We start from the raw sequence: 24,696 nt of genomic DNA, 5'->3' as shown, positions 1-24,696 counted from the left end.
GACTTGAGAGCGCATCGAACTGACCCACTGAAGAGGAGGTCTGGCCCCGAATAAGACAGCTGGTTCTTGAAGGAGATTCATGCGTCAAATTTTTCCCTGAAGTTTACATGTTTGATGGAATTGGGGTTTTTTTATTGGCTCTCGAGTATGACACAATGATGGGGGTAAGTATGGCGAGGAAGTTGCATTAAGACTGTACCCTAGCATCTCTCTCTCTAAATCCTGGCTCCTCAAAAGTTCGAATCGCTCACAAAAATGGACCTTAATGTGTACAGTATATCAATAAAGACATTAATGTCTCTAAATCTCAAAGAAACTCGGTCAGATACCCACTACTGTATGAAGTTGTAGTGGTGGGGACTGGTAGGTGGTGGTGGGGAGTGGTAGGTGGGGAGTGGTAGGTGGGGAGTGGTAGGGGGAGGGGGTGGGTGGTGGTGGGGAGTGGTGGGTGGGGTGGTAGTGGTAGGTGGGTGGTGGGGGAGGTAGTGGTAGGTGGGGTGGTGGTGGTGGGTGGTAGGTGGGTGGGTGGTGGTGGTGGGTAGGTGGGTGGTTGGTGGTAGGTGGTAGGGTGGGTGATAGGTGGGGAGGGTAGGGGTGGTGATAGGTGGGGAGGTGGGGGAGTAGGTGGGGGAGTGGTAGGTAGGTGGGTGGGTGGGTGTGGTGGTGGGTAGGTGGTAGGGTAGGTGGTGATGGTGGGGAGTGGTGGGTGGTGGGGAGGTTAGGTGGGTGGGGAGGTGGTGTGGGTGGTAGGTGGGTGGTAGTGGTAGGTGGTAGGTGGGTGGTAGTGGTAGGTGCTAGGTGGTTGGTAGTGGTGGTAGCAGAAGGCAGGTGACGTGTATGAGGTTTTATCAGCATCGTGCTTACGTCCTCAAATAACACCCCCGCCCCCCCTCCTCCCTCTTAGGCAAGACACTCCTACTCTTCCTCCCTCCTCCTTGGTAACAAACACAATCTTCCTTCCTTCCTCCCCCTCTCTCTCTCTTCACCACCTTAAACACTCCCTCTCTCCCGGTACTGATCAATATCCCTGGCATGTGGGCTTCATTAAGACGTAAGTAACCACCTGAGAACTACAGGTGGGCTCGTCCCTTGCTTCTTGTCCTCCCATCCTCCCTTGGTTTCCTGGCTGGTTGGCTGGTAGTACCATATGAATAACCAAGTTGACGATTGAGAATGATTGTGGAGGCAGTAATTGTAGTAGTAGTAGTAGTAGTAGTGGTGGTGGTGGTAGTAGTGGTGGTGGTAATGATGGTAGCAGTGGTGGTGGTGGTGGTAGTAGTAGTGGTGGTGGTGGTGGTGGTAATGATGGTAGCAGTAGTGGTGGTGGTGGTGGTGGTGATGGCAGCAGTAGTGGTGATGGTAGTGATAGTGGTGGCAGATGTCAAGAGTGTCACAATCAAAATAAATAGGAAGGAGAATGTGGTACAAAAGGTCTGTATCTTGCTGTAGTGTATTTGTATTATTTCTTGATATGAATCATCTCTTTTTTAGTTTTCATTGGTGGGTACACTAGTAAAAGAGTTGGGAGAGAACAAAGTGGAAGTGGAACAAATTAAAAAAAAAAAAAAAGAAGGAAAAAACTAATTTATATTCAGTCACACATTATCAAACGTTTCGTGGTAATTAAAGTGATGACTACAAACAAACAAAAAACAATTAACAACCAGATATGAACACGTTGAAAACAAGTCATGACGAGAAATATAAGTGACCTTCATCCTTGTAAATGTTTGATGGCCTTGTTCACATTCCATGGTCGACTACTGTACTGTATACCACCAGACTTGACTAAACTATAAACATTACTCAATAGGAAACATCTTCAAGTATCTGAGACTGGAGGTTATTTTTTTTCTAGTTAATAAAGGCAATCAGTCAGTCAGTCAGTACGTTTGTCTGAGAGGAGTAACGCAATATTTTCCTGTCATTTTCGTCGATGTGATCCTGAAGGCGTCACTGTAGATCGTCGTCGTGTCGGTCTTGAGTGTACCTTAGTGCTTCATCTCTAGATCCACAAGTTATTTCACAACACCAAACCATATTATTTTTCTTCTGGTAACTTGCCGCTTTCACCATTTAGGCGGCGAAGTAAAAGCGAGAATTTGGCTCTGATGAAGCTATAATCTGTTTCACACTGGGGGCACGACGCATGGCTTTGAGTTATGAACACATCTGGGCGGTCTCTTTTCTCGGCCAGTGTTATTTAGTCGATGAGATGCCAATGTTTCGATCGTTGGGTGTTGTCCTGCAGGGCCAAAAGAAACTTGTCGGGCTGCCTGAACAAAGTGAGGCTGTTTAGCATATTGATTGACGGGGAGTATAGCTAGGCCTTTTACACACACACACACACACACACACACACACTTACCATTATTACTATACAGCATCCAAACTCGCCTACAGCATCACTCTTCACCCTCCCTCACTCCATAAAGTAGATAAACACACCATGACCCTCATCATCATCACATCAATCTCACCACTAACACAAAAACATTACTTCCTGTCTCCGTGTGTGTGTGTGTGTGTGTGTGTGTGTGATATGTTAGTGTTAGTATCACTACGCCTTCCAGCCTCTTATCAACATTTGTGATAGTAATTTCTTATCTATGTAGCAATATTTATCGAGCAACGTTACCGATTTGTATACCTAGTCATGCCAACGCGTGACTAGCGTCCATTCCCATGACTAAATCTTTAACCAATTGTAATGCCACGATCCTCAACAGGTAAGCATCGTTAAGTAAAAAACATAAATACTAACTCACTTAAGCATCAACAAATTCATTGTAGAGTATGATGGCCTAAGAACTACAGTGAGATGGTAGCCTACAAACATCCTTTTATCAGATTAAGAGGAAGACGTTTAGATTAATTTTATATCTTATTTCAACACCAAATATACTGAAATACTGCCCCTATTATTCATTAACGAAGTATTTATTTATTTATTTATTTTAGCGGGAGGGAGGGAGAGACGAGACCCATTGTAAAAGTCTATTCACCAAGCGCCTGTTCCTCCTCCTGCTCTTCCTCCGCCTCCCCCTTACCGAAAATTTACGAGGCTATACCCGGATACCCTCAAGTATATATACCCCCCCCCCCCCTTAACTACTGATGTTTATTTTATAGGATTAGACTCATTCCACGGCCAATTTTAAAGGATGAGTGAGGATGCCTGACCACACATCCTCAACCATTTATTTTGTTTACATTTTAATATTTAATCCCCCCCCCCTAATTGTATACTAGAAAAAAAAACATGTTATTCCGGTGGAGCATTTCCTCACAATATGGCCACCGGTGTCTGTCCTAAAAATAAATAAATAAAATAAACACACTCTGTTTCCAAAAAGTCTAAAACACCTAATTGAGTTATAAGACTTTAGAAATTTAAAGAATCCTGGCAATGGTGAAGTTTAAATAATAGCGAGGTAACTTTTCCCCCCCCCTTAACTAAAGATACCAGAGCGTGTCTAGCCTAATCACCACATATTGTTCTTAAAACTTCAGTATCATTCTGTTCGTATATTTGTCTATCTCACATAAATAAACCAGTTTTATATGCTCTCCAAACACCATTAACTAAGGGCACTTGAACATATTAAACTTATCTGTATACTGTAGCTTAATCCAGTCACTTAATATTCATACAATTACATGACAAAACTATAAAAGATGTGTATTAACTTTGTGGCGAGGATGTATTGGAGAGGGATGTGTCAGGCAGCCTAGTCACATCCTGTTTGAGCCAACACACTCGACTTATTACCCTCCCTCTCTCCTTGTGTGTGTCGCAAGAGGAGCAGGAGGAGAGGAAGAGGAGAGGAGAAAGAGAAGAAGGGGAGAGGAGGAATGTTTATATAGAGCCAATCTTGTCAATGAAAGAGAGAGAAATGGGTAAAAAGACAACGATAAACATTGACAAACAACAAATACAACACAGCACGGCCAAGAAGGAGATAAATCAACAACATAAAAAAATATAACCAGAGAACAATTCAACACGAAATTAGTCAAACCCCATCAGCTGTACACGAACCACCCCCTCCCCCCCACCCCCCCAGACATACATACTGTTCAAGGTACGACGCTTCATAAGGTTTCTTTACACTCAAGGACAGAGGACAAGGCTTCCTAACTAGGCTCCAAAGTAAAGCAAGTTGTTCTTTCCTGTTTATTCTATCAGTCAAATAAAATAATAACGCAACAGTCAACAGTTAAACAAACCTAGAATGGATACCTGTAGCCTTGAACACAGGTATAATGATGACGTAATGTATATAGCCTATAAGGGAACTAGTAATGACGTCATTGTAGCCTTGAACACAGGTATAATGATGACGTAATGTATATAGCCTATAAGGGAACTAGTAATGACGTCATACATATTAGTGTGTATATATACGGTACTGATGATCGACCTATACTTATTTTATATCATCAAAAATATAATAGACAAAATACATAACAATGACATGAAAAATATAGTAATATTCGTGTTGCATATTACTAATACTACTAACAACAATAATAATAATAATAATAATAATAGTACCGTAGACACATAATAAAATAACCCGATATAGACATAGACTATAAACCCTAAAGAGAAACAACTCCTAATTTAAAAATCTACTAACGTCCTGTACCAGGTTTAACATGGGGGCCTCGCATACAGTCAAGGCTAATATAAACTCAACATGCCAAGTGCCTCAAACATACACAACACAGTACATTACTTTCCTGGTCAACATCTCTTCATAGAATGACAAAAAGGACATTCAAGATAACAATGGCGTAGAAATGTGAAGCCATAATAATCAGTTTGAGTTTAATCGATCTAAAACCAGTACCCTAATTGTAATATAGTTGCTAAGACAGTATATTATAGTACCACGAATGGAACTCTCAGTCAAGAATCGGAAATGTTATAATAAATTAACACGCAGTCGAAACCCGCAAACTATTAATTTCATATTAATTTAAGAGGGACACCTTGAACTTTATTCTCAGCAGGGAGGTAATCTGTTGAATTGTCATGAGTCAATGATTTGCTGTTGCTTGACCGTATGTGTCATGTGTTATGGAGGGAGTCACCGCTCAAACCTCTCAGGTGTGCCACGCCCACCTACACCTGTTCACTTCCTCAGGTAAATCATCTCGGACAGGAGAAGTCGCCCCGAGTTCTTACGCCCATTCACCTTGAAATCCAATAACACCTTTTAATAAGATAAGGTAATCAAGTTATTAAACCAAACACTGAAATAATTTCAAAGTCGTTAGCATTGTCTGAGGTAACTCCTGCAATAGATGCACAGTATGTCACTAGTTTAATAATTTCTTTGTTCGTTTCAACATTCCATCGACTAATTTCACCACGAAAACTTTTGACTACATTCGTGTTTTATAATCTAACACAACTATTCAAGATACAAATACATGTTGATATCCTTCTAAATAACTGAGCTTAATGTGAACACCGTTAATTAATCCTTACATAAGCTACAAACGCGTTGCTGTGGGACCTTGAAAATCTCGGCGCGGCAACTGTGGCAATGGGCTCAGCTGCTACACGCCGCCACCAACACACCGCTCTGTTGACATGACGGATGGCATTACCTCACTCACTCTAACACAAACAGGATCATAATGTCACCTTATCTGATTCTACTTCATAAGGCAACGTCCTCCTTGTGTTGAGAGGTGATTCAATTCTAATAAAAAAAAGTTGAGGTCTCCTATTTTGACCATGAGCTGCACCTCCTTCATGGCTGCAAGTTGACGGAAAATTAACCCTCACGCGCGACTTGTTTTGTACTTGGTGGTGTCCTTCAATACTTCTATTTTCTTATCTCATATAACACTACTACATGTCTACTCTTGTATTCTCAATTAATTATCATGAATTAATTTTTACATCATAATTACCCTATGATGAGCTGTATTTATGTTCCTATGCATAGTTTACGTGTCATCATTACTTCCCTATTTTTTTGTTTGTATTCACTTTCATAGAGGTTATTACCTTCTCGATCACCATCTTCATCTCAGGAGGAGCAGGGAGGCAACAGGACAAGGGAGGGTGTGGGAGGGAGGGTGGGGAAGTCTGGCGGCAGGATACGACGGGTTTGGCCCCACAGGAAGGTGGCGAGGACACTGTTAAGCTGAGCACGTGAACGGTGCACGAGAGGGAGGGAGGGAGAACAACCCCAACACTCTCTCCTTTCTCCACACCACGTGAGACTCACTTCTCCCTCCCTCTCCGTGCTTGATTGGGAGTGCGCTCACCACGACCCTCTTTCCCTCTCAGGTCGAGGAGGGTAAAGCAGGGCACCCCCCCCCTCCCCCCCCATCCATCAACACGGGGGAGGCGAGAAGCAGTCCCAACATCCCTCAGTATAAGTGAGGGATGGGGTAAGTCCCGCTCCTCCCCTCGGGAAGTGAGGGAGAGGGGAAGACTCCACCCTACGTTGGGAAGAATGAGAGAAGCAGAAAGCATCACCAATTACTTCACCCTCCCAAGGCATTAAAGGGAGGGGATACAAAATTATTAATGGTCGTGCCGAACCAAACATGCGGCGGTCGTTATCAAGTACTGTACTTTGTTTAATACACCAACAGTCCTTTTATTCTGTATTTATACTGTATTGGTCTGCTACAAGTTCTGTCTATGTAACTTTACGCTATACTTTTACAGTACAGTACTATGAAGTTTTCGCTGGTTAATGGTGTATTAAAGTCTCTAGAATCGTTATTAAATTCAATGCAAGTTCACAGCCAATTGTGTTTACTTCCAACTTTTATTCCAGCTAACAAAATAACCTACGAAACCTATATACCAAAATAAATATATTCCACAGGTAAAAAAGTCTAGGTTGATGTTTTTCGTGTTTTTATAATTGACTAAGCATCATTTATCATGTGTAAAATATCTTCCATCACTGTGAAAACGATCGAAGTTGACCTCATTACATATTATTATTGTGATTTTATGACGTAACGTGTAATCTGGAATTAGATCATTATAACATACTGAACACCACCAAAACAAAGCAAAGACGTTCAATGTGATCATTTTCCCATTCATCTTTCCCACAAAAACAAAAAAATATCATTGCGTGTTAGACTGCTTTTATTAACACTAAAGCCCCGTAATTTACATACCGACTGGAATATAATTTATGCTCAATAGGTGTCATGCTGAGGAATGAATATTAAACCACGCCAAACTCACGGCAACATGCTTATTTACATACACACATTAACGCTGATTATTCAACATATATAGGGTGACCCAGAAAAATATCCCTGCCTCCCTCCCTCCCTGCCTGCCTGCTACCGGAGACACTGAGTTGAAAGGAGGCAAGCAGGGAGGGAAGCAAGCAGGGAGGGAGGCAAGCAGGGGGGCAGGGAGCAGGCAGGCAGGGAAGGAAGGAGGCAGGGAGGGATCACGTTATGCAGGCTACAGGAATTTAACTTGCCCACGATTTGCCAAATGGGTTTCAGCCCTAATAGACCCCAAACTCCAACCTAATCTCCCCACAGCTACCTAACAGAACTGAGATCAAGTTCATGTGTTCTAATCAACCCCCCCCCCCCAGAACCTAAACAAACCAGATAAACAAGACTGAGGCTCACTTATTATGATTTAATCCTGATAGACCCCAGATCAAATAGGCTATATTAAGTTCCACCGAGCTCCACTATAATGGTCCCCTTTATCCTATAGTGGTGACGTTAGATTAACCTGTTTACAGTATACCTATATTAGTAATGTTTGACTATTGTATAATAAACTTCGTTTTTTTTAAGATTCTACCCATATAAAAAGTGATCCTATAGGGCATTTCCTCACCGGACAAATAGCCAAAGATTCAGTATCAGCCTCACCTAACCAAATCAAGGTATCATCACCTCCAAAATAAAAACATTATTTACTACATTCCATAACTATAACACGGTAGTCAATACACCCGGGACGAATCATCAGCCCACCATAAAAAAAAAGTGATAAAACGCCATTACCACGTCACGCCATTACCACGTCAACTTAATACGATGATCTTACACGAACCTGGGTATAATAGTCCGTCTCATATCACACCCTTCAACATATTCCAATGCCTATCAGGAGAGACCATTACATTAACAGTCGTATACAGAGGAACACGGGCTAACTTAACAGAACTGAGTCAGCAACTCAAGTCAGCATTATTCTGTCATGTATGCAAATCTTAACTACCTGATTAGATGATCGTTCAGTATTAGAAGTTAAGGAAGCTATTAGTGGAGAAAAGGTCGCCAACAGAACCCAGTTAGAGTAGTATGTATACGAGAGAACCCAGTTAGAGTAGTATGTATACGACAGAACCCAGTTAGAGGAGTATGTATACGACAGAACCCAGTTAGAGGAGTATGTATACGAGAGAACCCAGTTAGAGTAGTATGTATACGACAGAACCCAGTTAGAGTAGTATGTATACGACAGAACCCAGTTAGAGTAGTATGTATACGACAGAACCCAGTTAGAGTAGTATGTATACGACAGAACCCAGTTAGAGTAGTATGTATACGACAGAACCCAGTTAGAGTAGTATGTATACGACAGAACCCAGTTAGAGTAGTATGTATACGACAGAACCCAGTTAGAGTAGTATGTATACGACAGAACCCAGTTAGAGTAGTATGTATACGACAGAACCCAGTTAGAGCAGTATGTATACGACAGAACCCAGTTAGAGTAGTATGTATACGCGTGACAGAACCCAGTTAGAGTAGTATGTATACGAGAGAACCCAGTTAGAGTAGTATGTATACGACAGAACCCAGTTAGAGTAGTATGTATACGACAGAACCCAGTTAGAGCAGTATGTATACGACAGAACCCAGTTAGAGTAGTATGTATACGACAGAACTCAAGAGGATAAGTATGTAAGTAGCACTATGGAAATGACGCGGGTAGTTATAACTGGTTTAGTTTAGCCAGTATATATGTTTAATTAGGCATAATATAGCACACATTAAGCGAAACTAATCAGATAATGTACGTGTGCCGTCATTAAAGTATGCAAATGTACTTCCTGTATTGAAAAATTGATTCATATCGACATGGGGTGTAGCCTCGTCGACCAATATTCACATTACACTCTCTGGCATAACAAACACTTCAACAGATACCCCGTAATCATCAAACAGGTAAATACCACTCAGTATATTGTAGATAGATAAAGTCTCCATTTCAACACGTGGAGTTTGACGATAACGAGAAGACCTTGCTAAATACCTAACCCATTCTGCCTTGACATCTTGCACATGAATGATTACATAACAATTTAAGTCCCATTAAACTTGGATTTGTTATTATCGATTTTGCTTTCATTTACAGTTTGCTTTTAATCATTATTCGACATGAATGGTTCGTAAAATCATTGAAGAACGTTGAATTTCCTCGCTGGAGAACCATGTCATGGCTAATAGATATCGTTAACAGGGGACATCTTTGACGAAGGAAAAATTTGAATCCAGCACCTTTAGCAGACCACAACCACACCATCACGAACGCTGTGGCAGCACTGTGCATATGAGCTCTTTAAGAAATTTATTTTTTTATTTTTAACTGATTACGTCCTGTGAATGTTTATGCACAACACGTGAACCAAACCCACGCCTAGGTACTTTTTGGTAACACTGTAATGTTGACAAGCGTTACCAACCCCGGAGCATTGACCTCTCTCCTCCCCTCCCTCCTCGTACCCACCACACATATATTGGATAAAGTGTTATTACCATGAGTGATGATGTTGATGGTCTCATTGTGGAAGTAGAAGAGGCTCATGACGCAGCCCCACACAGACAGCAGCGGCCGGTATCCAGTCTCAATGTATGGGTTGAACTGCAGGTGTTTGGGGATGTCTTTTCTGTTGAGGAGAGCTTTCTTCGACCACACGTGTAAGGAACACTGGCTCGAGGCATTCTCCAGCGTTGAATTTTCGCCAGATACAATAACTCCATTGTGTATTTGTGAGCAATTCTGGTCACAACTTTCAGGTACTGTTCTTTGTCTGACCATACTGTCGGCCTTGGCGCCGGCATCGGCAACCCCGCTACCACTGGGGTTGCTTACACCAATTTCTGACATTTTGTTATCTTGGTAAGTTTACGTCTTAAGAAGAAAAAATATATCACAGTTTGCCCATTAATACAAAATAATGGGACCCGTATAGTCACTGCGGCACCTTTCCAGTGAGCAGTGAATGGAGCGTAAGTTCTACTAGCCGAGGAGCGCGATACTGCGGCGCTGTACGGACGGAGGCAGCAATAAGAAGGAAACAAATGAGCAGAGAGACGCGAGGCTTGGCACGTTCCTACTACACTTGCCCTCTCGCCTTTTTTACCATTGACCTTGATCGTATTTTTTGTGTAAATATTCCTCAAGTAGTAAAGCTTGTTAGATTTAATTTTCCATAATTTTTACCTATGAAAAAAAAAACATTATACAAAGATATTCGTCTATTGCAGCTTGGCAAGTGTCATTTGCCGGTATCTCGTTTAACACGCTGTAAAACTGATATTAAAGTTCTCATCTAAATACTATTTATTAAAAACTATTTCGTATACTCTAGCTATATCAACTGTTATATAATAATATCGAAAAATTGTGTACAACCGCAGAAAAAAATATCGATCTACTCGGGCGCTCAAGCGACACCTGGCAACGCGCGCCAGTCAGCTGTTGGATCGATGTTGGGGTCGACAGTGCCAGGGCGCGCATGACCCCCGACAGTGCCAGGGCGCGCATGACCCCGCCAAAATATTACGTCAGTCAGCCACACCGGTTCATTGTAAGGTACACCAAGTAAACAATTTTATCTAGCTAATGGAAGATCTCCCTCACAAATCTGAACAGCCATACGCTTACTTTACCGACTATTAATTTACGTTGCACGATCAATGTACGTTTACTGACGCGAACCGCAACTTCAACAAGGTACACGTTAGGCGAATTAAGTTTCACATTATTTATGGAAAGTTTGTTTCAAGACTCGTGACATTTATTTTGTAGCCTGTCGTTGTAATACCCTTTTTAAAATTGTAGGAGCATTATACTTTGGGTATATATATATATATATATATATATATATATATATATATATATATATATATATATATATATATATATATATATATATATATATGTGTGTGTTTTGTGTGTGTGTGAAAGGAGGGTAGTTATCAACAATTACAAATTAAAAGAGAAAGATCTCCACCGTGATTGCTCCTCGTGTCTCAAATCTGTCATGAAGGATCTTTACATAACAATAAAATTGGTGGCGGCGGACATAACTCTCAGGCTCCTGGATATATGACTGTTTAATGCGGGTTCATTGTAATTCTGGGCTGGCTGTCGCTGCTGGAATTGTCGTCAACATGGTAATTGCATCACCTGGGGACAGAAGTGGCTTGTGCCCACACTGCTCACGAATATCTTATATTTTAATTTATTTATATTTCTAAAACTTTGATCTACCGTTATCTACAATGTAATCTGAGATTCACTAGTATATCTAGCCAATTGTTTAGTTATTATTGTTTCACACACACACACGGCTGTCTAGCTTATTGGCTCTGGTATAACAGAAATGTAACATACTATGTTTTGAAGATTATTATTATTATTATTATTATTATTATTATTATTATTATTATTATTATTATTAAATCTTTAGTTAATTAAAGTTTGTCTACAGCTGATTATTTCACTTCTCAACACTTCACCCATTAAATACTAATGCAACATAATACAATAGCCTCATTCTTACATTACTTTTCCTTTACATAATCTTTAATTTCCTAAAAGGTCTGTTTCTTAATAGGCTTCAGTATCAGCGTTCGTCAATTTGGTAAGTGAATCACCCACGCTATCTTGGCTTAACCCGGAGTCTAATAACCGCCTTAATACGAATATTATTTCCTCCAGAATAGACGAAGGTAAATTTCCATCTTGATCAAGTGTAATTTGTCTCTTCTAAGAAACAGAAAATAACAAGAAACAGAAAATAACCCAGAGAGATTTAACGAGACCTTGAGTAATTTAATATAACTTTAAGACGTAATATGGATTAATGAGATTCCTTTAACCCTCTCCTCCTTTCGTTTTCTGCACTTCAGTTTTACATCATTCTATCTCCTTTCCTTTGTTACATCCGATACAAATATAAGAATATAGACACCTGAAGTCAGAGGTTACGAGAAATAAATGGTTTTGTATATCCTAGAATAAGAAGAATTGTTTTTCTATTCGTCCATCCTCACAGAATAAATAACATAAAGGAACCCACAGATAATATACCCGCGTCTCTTCCTAGCCTAGCCATTAACTGATCGATTCTGCTGGTTCATCTCCTCCTCAGCCTTACCGACGAACCTGGTATATTTCAGACTTAGGTAAAGGAGATGTTTTTGCCTCAATATACTGTAAAAGACGTTATGTGAAATATTTACGCCGTAATAATGAAGAAGTGTAATGTTGAACCCGGAAGTAAGACGTCTTCAGGGTAATCTTTAATGACTCAAGAGGGAACTCGGTCAAGCGTTCCAACACACATACACACACGTCACCAAACAAGCGTACACACCAATAGTTCCCACAGACACACGAATCTTGCTTATTCTTAAAATATTCTGGAAATCCCTGAGAATCCTGAAATTAAATGAATAATTAGGAAATATTTTAATATCCTGGGAATCTTTTAGTATCCTGGAAATCCTCGAATCCAAAACAACAAAATCCTTAAAAAAAAATACTAGCAGAAAATCCGTAAAAATCTGAGAAATCCTTGAAAATCCGGACCCAAAGTTGATATATGAATGAACTCAACTACCCCCCCTCCCGATCCCACCCCACCCCCTAAAAAACAAAAACAAGTGACAAACAAATCGCGTCAAGGTCCAACGTGGTTTTAGTGCCAACACGAGCACCTGCCATCAACGTAATCTACCTGCTGGCGTGGAGAGCCAAGATAGGTTGGGTTGACGGTGCCACTTCTGATAACGGTGTTGATGCCAAGGTATAATGCCGTCACATGACCAGGTATATGATGGTATTAAGGATTAATGATGGTGCTTATAATAATGACGATAAAAATAAAGATAAAAACGATAACAGTTGTATTGAGACACAAGGAGGTAAGGTGAGAGGAGTCACCACGTATTACTGGGTCTGGATAATACAATACCCAGGTAGACTTGGCCACTCGCCCACCTGAGTCTGCACACCTGCTGCTGTTATTGGTGGTGGTGGTGTTGTGGTGTTAATGCTGCTATTACGATTATCATTACTACTACTACTACTACTACCACTATTACCATTACTGCTACTATTATTATTATTATTATCACTACTACTACTACTACCACTATTACCATTACTGCTACTATTATTATTATCATTACAACTACTACTACTACCACTATTACCATTACTGCTACTATTATTATTATTATTATCATTACTACTACTACCACTATTACCATTACTGCTACTATTATTATTATTATTATCATTACTACTACTACCACTATTACCATTACTGCTACTATTATTAATATTATTATCATTACTACTACTACCACTATTACCATTGCTGCTGCTACTACTACTATTGTCATCATTACTACTACCACTACTTCTCTTCTAACAACTATAACGATATCACCATTGTTACGTCTTCCAACAAGAACTATTATCACCACCATAAAAAAATTACCTTTGCTACTTCTCCAACAACAACTACAACTAATAATACCACCACTACAACTATTTTCTCCTGTTTCTAACACGAATAAACTGGATTCACAAGACACGAAAAAACTAATCACTTAAAATTAGAATGCAAATACACGACTTACAAGTACTGTAGGTACCAGCCAAGACTACAGAAATAAACTCAGTTAGTTTGGCACGGGGCGAATTTGTACTCAGTGGATGTTGTGAAAAAATAAATAAACTAGATTAAAGAAATTGATTTGCTTAAGAACAGTGTGTCCGTATGGAAACTGAAAAAAATAACACAATGGAGCTGACGTTATAATGTTATTAATGCCCTTCAACAACTAAGGACATACCACTAATTACTGCCAGATTACGCTATTGTATACATCGCACAGTGGATATTCCCTTAAACTCAGAACATGTTTTATATCGCACCCGTCTACTTTTGTACATGCATGAAGATTTTACTCTCTAACTATGGATTCGGCTAATATAATGTGTAAATAATTATTTTATTCGTTCAATTTGAAATTTAAACTAATTAAATAGAAAACAATATGTTGCTTAATTAAGACGCTTGATGCTTGATTGAAGAATCCTTTCTAGAATTTCATCAAAATGTGAAATTGTTGCCGCAATCCCGTAGACTTGCGTGTGTCACTCACAGGAGAAACAGCTGATTCCAAGGTCCGGTGACTTGATCAATGTCCACGAAATTTAAGAGAACAGCAAACTACCGCTCCTGGTTACACTAGTTCATCCACCACACCATACCTCAGAATACTGAGACCATCTTTCATGACCGGAGATGTGTCATCACTAGGGGGGGGGGGGGCGGTGCTGGTAACTGGGGGTTACTCACGCCATACGAAAGAATTTTGTTAACAGGATGTTGATTGATGAGAAGTCACAACAACTGCAGTCACGTCCTGTCACACCCTGGGCAGTGAACGAATCATTTGCAGAAACTAATTAATGTTCACTTCAACTCACAGGATCGTTGCCATAATTCAGCAACTATCAATAACTCAGTATTGGTTATGGACATAAAAATCACTCAATGTGTAGCAGATGTAACAGTTCTTCCTTGTAGTAGTAAATGTAACACATATAACAATATCTTTGATTGCTATTTCATATTTACATTTACGGGTGTTATGCGTTGAAGAATTTTAAAACGGCCGCGCAATCTAGGAATTACAACAGGAGACAGAGAGTGATATCTACCTTAATAATAATATATATAAATAGAACATCTTATTGGCTTAGCTGATACTCTGTTATTGTTCCGATACCTTGTAACCTTCACTATCTCTGGACCCTTCTGTACCCAAACACTTAACCGAGTTTTATGACGTAGGGAAATCCACAATTTGTTTTTTCCTGAATCCATTCACCATACAGTCACTTATCAAAATCCATAATTGGCTTACACGTAGCTTCGTTCATAGTGCAGCAATGAGTGATTCGTAATAGTTTCTCTGTATTCATATTGTATATCTTCAATAATACTGTACTTCCATTTATCACTTTATACACAATTCATAGATCATCATGTGCCCCAGACGCTTCTCAACGTAGGTCTACACACAACTGGACAATCTCAGCAGTACCCAGAATCCTTGTTTCATCCTCAGTCGCACTCAATGTTCTCGGGGATCTCACACACAAATTCACGTGAACCCAGGAATTTCATGTACTACTTTATATGTGTTAGTTTCTCATAGACCAGTGGGAAACACGAGGAAGCATTGTCCTCAATATTGAAAGTATGTAAAGCTATATTTAGTTAGGTTAGGTTAGGTTTGATTTTGGTTAGGTTAGGTTATAATAATATCAACATTATATCGATTTTTTTCTAACCTAACCTCATCTTACTTAATCTAAACCCAACTGATCTAAATCTAACTAAACATAACTTAAACTAATCTAACATAACATAACATCATAACATTATTTAATTTATCCCAATCTAACGTAACATACCCAAACCTAATCTAATCTAACCTAATTTAACATCAAGTAGAAGTGATAGATAAATAGATAGATTGATAAAGTAAACAACATCTTGACACACAAGCAAATAAAGGTTACAGTTACTGTTATTAGCCGTAACTTACCTGTATACAGTGAGACGTCATGCAGAAGCTGACAAAAAAGACGTCAGCTCCACTCAATAGTCCTGACATGACCTCCTGACTCCTCATTGACTGATGTCAAATTCTTCCTGTCAACTGTTCCTGTCACTGGCAGATGTTTTTGTGAGCTGTTATTTTCTCCTGTCTACGTTAAGTTTCTCCTGTTACGTTCACCTGTCAATGCCAGCTCTTCCTGTTACGGCCAGCTGTTCATGTCACCTTCACTTGTCACCATCACCTTCACACAACACTGCCACTTCCTCTTGTCACTGTCAGCCGCTCCTATCACATTCACTTGTCACTGTCACCTTCACATAACACTGCCACTGTCAATTCCTCCTATCACTGTCAACATCTCCACACACGTCTACTGATTTCAAACGGTAGCAAAAACAACACACTGACAAAAACAAACTCCTCAGAGCCCGAGTCGATACGTGTGAACCCAATAACTGTGTACATTTATCCACTTGAGAGAGAGTGTACAATAATTCAGTTGGATATTGACAGATATAACTTGTAATTCTGAGAGGAATATCTACCAAGTCTAGGCCAATTGTTTAATATATTTTATAATAATAATTATAACTGACATAATTATAATTAATAATGACCACGATTAGGCTTTTATATCTTAATACTTCAGCTGTATTATCTTCGTTGGGGATTCAGTGGTTCGGTAATGAGGTTAAAGGGATGTCATTATGAAACATTTGACGTCATTGTAGTGGAAATTACAACTACAACTACCGTTTGTCGCTGACTAGCCGATCCCTTTTCGGGTTCCCCAGCCAATGCCTCGTGGTCTAAGGTCGGCTACTAGCGAGGTCAGCTATCAAGCCACGCCTACCTCCGTTATATAAGACCTGACCTCGTCGTGAACGCCCTATTTCTATCTACAGCCATGCAGCATTCAACACCTCCTCTCAGAAAGCTCCTCACCAACCAGCTCTGTCTACTCCAAGCTTCTAACCACGCAGCAGCTTCCCAGCACCAAGCTGCACTGTACATTCAATACAATATTTGTGCAGAGAACGCATTGTGAGTTTCCTTTCTCCAACCCATCCTGAGTGTGAGACAACATCACGAAACCCCACATCATCACCCAAGCTCTCCCTGCTATTAATTTGTAGATAAAATTCTGTTTCTCTTCATTAACATCACAAACTGAAAAATTTGCATGTATTATTTCTCCGATTGTATTGTGTGCTTGCGGTTAAATAATTAAAGATGCCTGCAGGGAAAGATAATAAACATTAACAGAGCGCCCTGAAAATATATAATGTTAGAAATATACTACGAACAGAGTTCCTAAATTATTATTTTTTACAGGTATTATGAACAACTAAACCAAACTCCTAAATATATTGGTTAATTTGAGTTATTTACTAACGAAGAGTTAATGTTTTCTGCATAAGAAAAATAGGTTGGCAGCCTACGTGGTAAATTCTTAACATTAACATCTATACTAACTTTTGATGTGGAAACATCCAAGACAAAACAGGTACTAGAAATTGTACTAGATACTAAACAATCAGTGCAAAGATCATGCTTATAGTTGGACAAGCGTCGAAAGAAATATTAATTTGCCTCGAAAATAATATCAATATTATTATTTCATGGATAAAATAACGATATTTACAGTATATAGGACACCAGTTACAATTGTTAGTAATAATTTGTTACTAATACCCTGCATCAATTTTCTTATACCGAAAGATCTGATCCAAATGGTGCATAACTCCACGGGTTTAAATACTTTGCTTTATTTGCTTGAAGACTGATAAGCACGTGCACACAGCAACTGATAAAAGCATTTATTAAATTTATTATTCATTCAAATTACTTTTAATACCTCTTTATAATGATATAAAATACATTTTCTCTAACTATTAAATAAAAGTGAAACGGTACATAATTTCCGAAAAAAGCTTTAAAAATTTTCAACAGCATAACGAGCTCATGCGCACGAAACTGCTCCAAAATCGATATCCAATAAGAACGTTGGTCATTGGCGTTCTGCTGCTAATAGCCAATCAAAACTCAGCCTGAACTCTACATCCGTGTTAAACCAGAGTTCCCGAGCGGCGGAATTTATTGACGTATCGTCTGCTTGTGGTGAGAGGGAAGCTCAGCAACAATGACATTACTGTAGAGGTGATTGAGATTGAGTTTTAAGCTGCAGTTCTCGTCGAGAAAAACACAAGTGTAACAATGGCATCGAAGCCTCACCAGGTCCTACTGGGGTTTGTAGACGAACAGATCACCTCCAGGAATCAGCAAATGGCCAATTTCTCCATCAGCAAAATTGGAGGAATACCAGTAAGTTTTAAATGTTGTTGTGGCAGTCTTCAAAGCCAAGGTGTCTGTTGAACTAATTTTAGTATTTTTGTTGTATCCATCTTGGTAAAATGTGTGATTATTTCAGAGCAGTGTGAACCTGACGAGGAAAGATTTATATACAACACTGTTAATGGTTTGTTTTGTGGTGGACAACAGATTTTTGTGAATAAACTTTCTTGTAATAGAGACTAACAACCAGACGTGTTGTCATAGTCATAATTGATGTTATAATGTGACATCTACAGAGAACATATTATGGTGTCTGGTAATTGTATGATTGTTAATTTTATTGCATTTCTTTGTCACTTTTGTTAATAAGTTTAGGTAAACTTTGGTTATGTTACTTATAGTTTTATGATGGATTTTTTTCGATGGTCATTTTCATTATCAGGTTGATGAAATGTTGAAAATAATGTATTAGTGTTGCCATGATGACTCCCTCGTGTATTATCTGTGTTTAGGGCAGTGAAATAATATAAAATTCTCCAAACACTAAAATACAGAAAGGTCCCACATAACGAGTGACATTTTGTCCTGAAAAAAGGTGTTCATTTGGGTGAATTCTTGCCAAACTACCCATTTTCCCCATTAGCATCCCATGTTCAAAGTCTGAGGTGCATTCCAGAAACCCATTTTATAAACTTAAATGTGATGCCCAGTGAATTTCCACCCCAAAACCTAACTTAACAATATATTATTAAACTTGAATACAGACGTGATATTGAAAACTGTATACAGTCTGTATTTGTCAGAGCTGAAAATTTATGTTGGTTGTGGGTGGTATAGTATTATAGGTACTGTATGGGATAAGAGTATACAGTACAAGTGCATTAGCCAGGTTCCCCTACCATCACTGAGAAAGTGTGACCATCGTTAGCTGCCAACACCATCACATTCTACTTCATGCATTTAAAATATTTTTATAGGAAACATAATTTCATATTTTTGTGTATACAATATACCGTAGTCTCGGTTTATGCGGATTTCTTATACAGGAACGCGGTTGGTCATTTACGCGGCACCTGTCCAGGCGCGCCAATTATTAGTTACATGGTACATTATTGAATTTACGCGGGAAGCGGCTCCAACAAGCTGCGAACTAGGTCGCTCTTACGTCACCGCTGACGTCAGATGACGTTTCGGACTGTGATTGGGCCACGTACCCTTACCACCCACACACCCCCTCCGCCGAGCGCTGTGATTGGTCTGTTTAACCTTACTTGTCCAGTCAACAAAACATTACCGAGTTCTTCACCCACCACCCACCACAGCCAGCCCAAGTCAGTGATAGTGAGGATATGGGCTTTGAGGGGTTTGACAAAGAGGCCCTGCAAGCCTCTGTGGTGGATAGTGATACAGGTGAGGGCCAATATCTGTCCTCTGCCTTGGAACCAACCCCCCATCCCCGTGTGCCCAGCCATCTCTTCTACTAACGTAAGTGTTAAAAAACCTAATATTATTGATATTTCTCTTAGATATTAATTGTGTGTGCATGTAACATGGTTAAAAAAAGAAAATTACATATATGTACTTGAAATTACAAGTTGATAAATAACCATAACATAGCTTACAACTAGGCCTGGAGTGGTAAGGAGAGGGTTAGGGGGGTTTGACTATAGTGGATGAAAGTTTAACACAACTGCCATTTGCATAGACACTGGCTGCTTGGCCTTAATTCTTGCCATAGCAAAGCAGACCAGCTGTGGTGCTACCTCTGCTGACTCCCTAGCAATACCCCCCCCCTCACCCTGCACGCACGGTACGGTACGGTACTTTTTCTAAGAATGTTACGTCAAATAATATTTTTTTTAAGTATTATTGGTATGTTTAGTATAGTGTATAGCACAGTCCCGTACCTTATAATTCTTTACATTATCTTCTTCACTTCAGGATTGGTGCATAAGTGGCTGCGAGATTCCAATATGTAAGCGCTGTGGTCGAAGACAGTCACTGGTAGTTCAAGTGTATTCACCTTTGGAAGGAGCTGTGCATCACCGAACACTTTATGTATTTGCATGTGTAACTCAGGAGTGCTGGAATCGCCAACACAGGTATGAAAATGTTCCAGAAATGGTTTATACTGTAAAGTACAGTACAGTACTATCTCCATTTCCTTGTTTCAGTTGAGAGAATATTAATTGGTTGTTCATTATGTCTTGTAACTTATTCATAAAATTTACCTAATGTACATACATACAGTACAGTACAGTTAAGAACTTGAGTACAGTACAGTAATACTAATTTGGGGGAAAATACCATATGACCTGTAGAAATAATAGTAAAGAAAAACTCATTGAAAATGATGAACAGTGCACAGGTACAGTAGAACATAAATACACATCTGCACAATCTGGGTGACCATCTTGACCGTGTGAAAGTTGAAAGTTTGTATTCCTTAAGGAAAAAATGGTGTCAAAATGTGATTGTTATTAGCTATAACAACTGTTTAAATTAATTTAAAGAAAAAGAGCTAACTCATGTAATATACAAATTAAATCAACAATCGGCAAACAACTACGGTAATCACCTGTATATAACCACGAACAATAACATCCTTATTGGACGAGACACTAATACAGGTAGATTATAATGGAAAAAATTTATTGATAGGCATTCAATTTTTTTTTTTTTTTAATAATTTGTATGCATTTTCCGTCAGTTGGACTTGTTTACGAAGTCAAGTCCTAGACCTTGCTGCTGTGAGAACCTCTGTCCCTCCTTCCAAGTGTCCACCCTCCGTGTCCTCGTACGGCGGAGAAAGTTGGTTCCAGGACGAGCACGACTGGGGAGGCAATGATAATGACGGTAATGGCAACGCTGATAACTACAACTTGGCCTCATCATCACAGCTGTACCTGGACAACATGGCAAAGACTGGAGGGGGGAGGAGTAACCTAAATAACATGAACTCCAACACAACCTCTATTACCGAAGTTGCACAAAAGATGGAGAGCAAACTGAATATTATTGAGGTTGGTTTTATACAGGGTCTTATTTTCTTCTTCTTTTTTGAGAACTCTAATTGATTACTATATTTTAGGACATGAAATAAATAGGATTCTAAAAATCAGTAGAAATAAAGTCTGATTTTTAGGTCCCCATTTATTGCACATCCTAAAATATAGCACTTACACAAAACATGCTTTTTGATGTAGGCGTGTTCCGGTAAATGTTAAAATCCTGGATCAATTTAGTTATTCCTCTAACCTTACCAGATATATTCCAAATATTCTGAGGTTGCAGTACAGTACTTTCAATAAAGGCTGACGAGACTTATAAATTTATGCCAAGTGTAATGATTTATAACTCATAGAATAATAAAGAAACACATTTGCTCTTTTCAGGATGATGCCAATGCCAATGAGGCAGTTTGTGGTGCTGTGGGTATAGTGGGGTGTGAGGGTGAGGGTGTAGAGGCAACTGCAGTGATTGAGGGTCCTGAAGGTGACATGATAGCAGTGGATACTCCTGAGCAACCAACAACAGATATTCCTGCATTATTCCAGGTATATGTATGCTCGGTTACTGTTGTTTGTTCTTTCTAGCTGTTATACCTCATATTTTCTAGTGTGAGCTTCTGCAACACTTTTCCAAGACATTCTTCATCTTTTTTTAATATGATTGGCATTTGTGGCTTGTGTGTGTCAGTTTATTAATTCTTGTTCTGTGTTGTACTGTAAATGAATGACTTCAACAGGAGATGTCCAGTAAATATGATTATATCTGATCTGTTTTATTTACAGGAAGCGGCCCAAATTGATGCTAATGCAGATGTGACCTTCAGCCCGTTCTTCATGGTCAGCGATGTTGAACCCCCGGAGGATGTTGCTTTCTCAGAACATGAAAGGGAGTTATTGTTGCGTTATACACACACAACTGGACATGACTTCAGAGAGGAGGTATGGACTGATTTAATGCATTAAGTATTCTGGTGGATGCTATTACTTCTCTCTCTTATCCTTACAGTATAGCACAAATACAGTATAAACTTGGTTGTATTGTTTTTTTTTACTTAACCTGAAATCAAAGGACATGACACAACATATTTTTGGTTGACATTTTACCCAAACTTAAATAAATCATTAATTTTTGTATTTATGTAAGAAAATATTTTGCTTCTAATGCTAGATGTGCTTTTTAATATATTTTTAACAGGATTTGATGTAGAATTGTTACATGAAATGAGGAATCCATAAATATTTCACCCTCAGATGTTGTGTTTAGAAAATAATAATGAGGGATACGAAAACTTTATGATTTTGCCCGGAAAAAAAAAAATGACCAGATACCCGTTTCATATTTAACTGGAGAATTGACACCCCTTGGGAATACAGCTGATAATTAATGATATCACACGACCAAGGGGTTAATGAACTGGTGTTGATCTTGCAGGAAATTGCTGCAGGAGCTGACGGGAAGGGGGACGGAGTGTATGAAAAGGACATCGCCATCCATGGAGACGTTCTTCTTCACAAGTTCAAAAAGCGAATTTCTCGTAGTCCACAGCAGATCCTCAGGTATGCATAGAAAAAAAAGCCCCTGGATTCCTTTATTTTCAAATCTTAATATGGTTTGATGCATTTTGATTAGGGAATCCATATTTGTTGTCTATTAAGCCATTACTTTAAAATTCTTCTTATATACAATACCTCACACCTGCAGGGACCTCCCATCTGAGGGGTAGGCCACTAGAAGATCCATCAAGCTGCCCTGCCATTGAATACCTCCATAGCCCTCTCCATCCCCCTTATCCCCCCATCTACTCTGTCTTTATTATATTGTTCTGTTATTTCTCTCTGTGATGCTGGTGGTCTTCCTCCTCTCTCTGTACCCCACTCCCATATTTACATTGTTACTATGTGTAATTATCAGTAGCTTTCGGGTTCCAAAACAACTGCTGCACAAACATGTTCTTGGGGCCCTAAGGTCGTTCATTAACTGGGGTGTTCCTGTATGTTAAACTATCGTGAGGACATTATATATCATTGCCTCACCTTTATCGTACTTTCACTTAATCTTTTGATTATTCACACACACTCACCTCATTCCTCATCTAGAATGTCTTCCTTACATGAATCAAATTTCCTCCTACACCTCCCACTACTACTACCTCCTACACCTCTGATACTACTGATTCTTGGCATTTGTCATTGATTTTTGTCTCTAAAATTTCCTCACTAAATTTTCCTGTACGGTAGATTATAAACAGTCAATAGGCATGAAAGGTAAAAAAAAAAAAAATCATTACAGGTACTGCCGGGAAGAAGGTGCATCGCCACTTTGGTTACGCCCACCAGGAGCAAGTGATGTGGCAACCAAGTGTCCGTGTTGTGGAGGGAGTATGGTCTTTGAGATGCAGATCACACCCCAGCTCGTCCTCCATCTCAGAGTGCCGGGTGTCCAGGGTACGCCACTTGAGTTTGGGAGCGTTGCTGTGTTTACGTGTTCTGCTTCATGTTGGAATGAAAAAGACATTGTAAAACAAGAAGCAATAGTTGTCCAGTGTGAAGTGATATAAAGAGATTTTGTTGTCAGTATCCCGAGATATGGCGTTTAGCCTCTGTACCGGGTATTTATTAATCACCAATATATTTTAGTGAGCCCAGTGAGGTTTGCTAGAATTTATCACTCCCTACTAAATCAACTTTATTTTTTTCATGATTGACTACAATTGTATTTGTTCACCGAAAGTTTAAATTTATATGAAAGAGAATAAGAAGCTTTAAACTGAAGGAGCCTGAGTTTGATGATCATTTTAAACATTAAAGATTACTTATCCAAGGGTGGATCAGTGATTTGGAATAAGACCAACACAAGTACAGTATATATATATATATATATATATATATATATATATATATATATATATATATATATATATATATATATATATATATATATATATATATATATATATATATATATATATATATATATATATATATATATATATATATATATATATATATATATATATATATATATATATATATATATATATATATATATATATATATATATATCAGATACTTCTCACCAGTAAAATCTGAGTGCATGGCCCCTCAAAAAATAATTAAATATGGGAGTTTCCAATATAACAGAAGACCTGCTCAAGCTCCATACTGCTTGAAGGGTACAGTACACTCTGGGAGCAACGTTGACAGTTATTTCTAGGGGATGTACACGCTAACAAGTTCCAGGTGGATCTGCCCTTGGCAACATTGAATTTGCACAGACTCCACGGAAAGTGTGTGTCTTGCAGGTACTGAGTAACAGTTTCACAATATTTTTATCAAAATAAATGTTTTTTTTTCTTTTACTGTGAATAAATTTAACACATCTTCTAACACATCTCTCACAAAGTACATTCAAAATACAAATTTTTTGTACTCACTCATTGTTACAAATGTGCAATACAGATACCTTCACCATATCATCAGA

General features: G+C 38.9%; 2 protein-coding genes across 2 annotated transcripts in view; one reads left to right on the top strand and one right to left on the bottom strand.

The window, feature by feature from the left end:
• LOC121877444 (progestin and adipoQ receptor family member 4-like) overlaps positions 1-10,315 on the bottom strand; it is a 64,024-nt gene extending 53,709 nt beyond the window's left edge. Inside the window, exon 1 of the mRNA XM_042383209.1 lies at positions 9,790-10,315. Within this exon, the coding sequence (XP_042239143.1) occupies positions 9,790-10,141 (352 nt within the window). The 5' untranslated portion in view covers positions 10,142-10,315. The remainder of the gene's footprint in view (positions 1-9,789) is intronic.
• Positions 10,316-17,867: 7,552 nt separating this feature from the next.
• Positions 17,868-24,096, top strand: LOC121877373 (programmed cell death protein 2-like). The gene is made up of 7 exons (XM_042383109.1): positions 17,868-18,234; positions 20,146-20,306; positions 20,915-21,227; positions 21,600-21,761; positions 21,999-22,154; positions 22,648-22,772; positions 23,506-24,096. Exons 1-7 carry the CDS (start codon positions 18,127-18,129, stop codon positions 23,771-23,773), a joined length of 1,293 nt encoding a protein of 430 aa, XP_042239043.1. The 5' UTR covers positions 17,868-18,126; the 3' UTR covers positions 23,774-24,096.
• The last annotated feature ends 600 nt before the right edge of the window (positions 24,097-24,696 follow it).

Source organism: Homarus americanus, unplaced genomic scaffold (assembly GCF_018991925.1).
Source record: "Homarus americanus isolate GMGI-L3 unplaced genomic scaffold, GMGI_Hamer_2.0 scaffold367, whole genome shotgun sequence".
Classification (NCBI taxonomy): Eukaryota; Metazoa; Arthropoda; class Malacostraca; order Decapoda; family Nephropidae; genus Homarus; species Homarus americanus.
This window is presented reverse-complemented; position numbering and strand designations above follow the sequence as displayed.

Excerpts from the sequence above, each read along its gene's own strand:
- LOC121877373 (XM_042383109.1), top strand. The coding sequence starts at position 18,127 with ATGGCATCGAAGCCTCACCAGGTCCTACTGGGGTTTGTAGACGAACAG. Across the intron at positions 18,235-20,145 it reads GCAAAATTGGAGGAATACCA|GATTGGTGCATAAGTGGCTG; the intron begins GTAAGTTTTAAA and ends TCTTCACTTCAG. Across the intron at positions 22,773-23,505 it reads AGTCCACAGCAGATCCTCAG|GTACTGCCGGGAAGAAGGTG; the intron begins GTATGCATAGAA and ends AAATCATTACAG.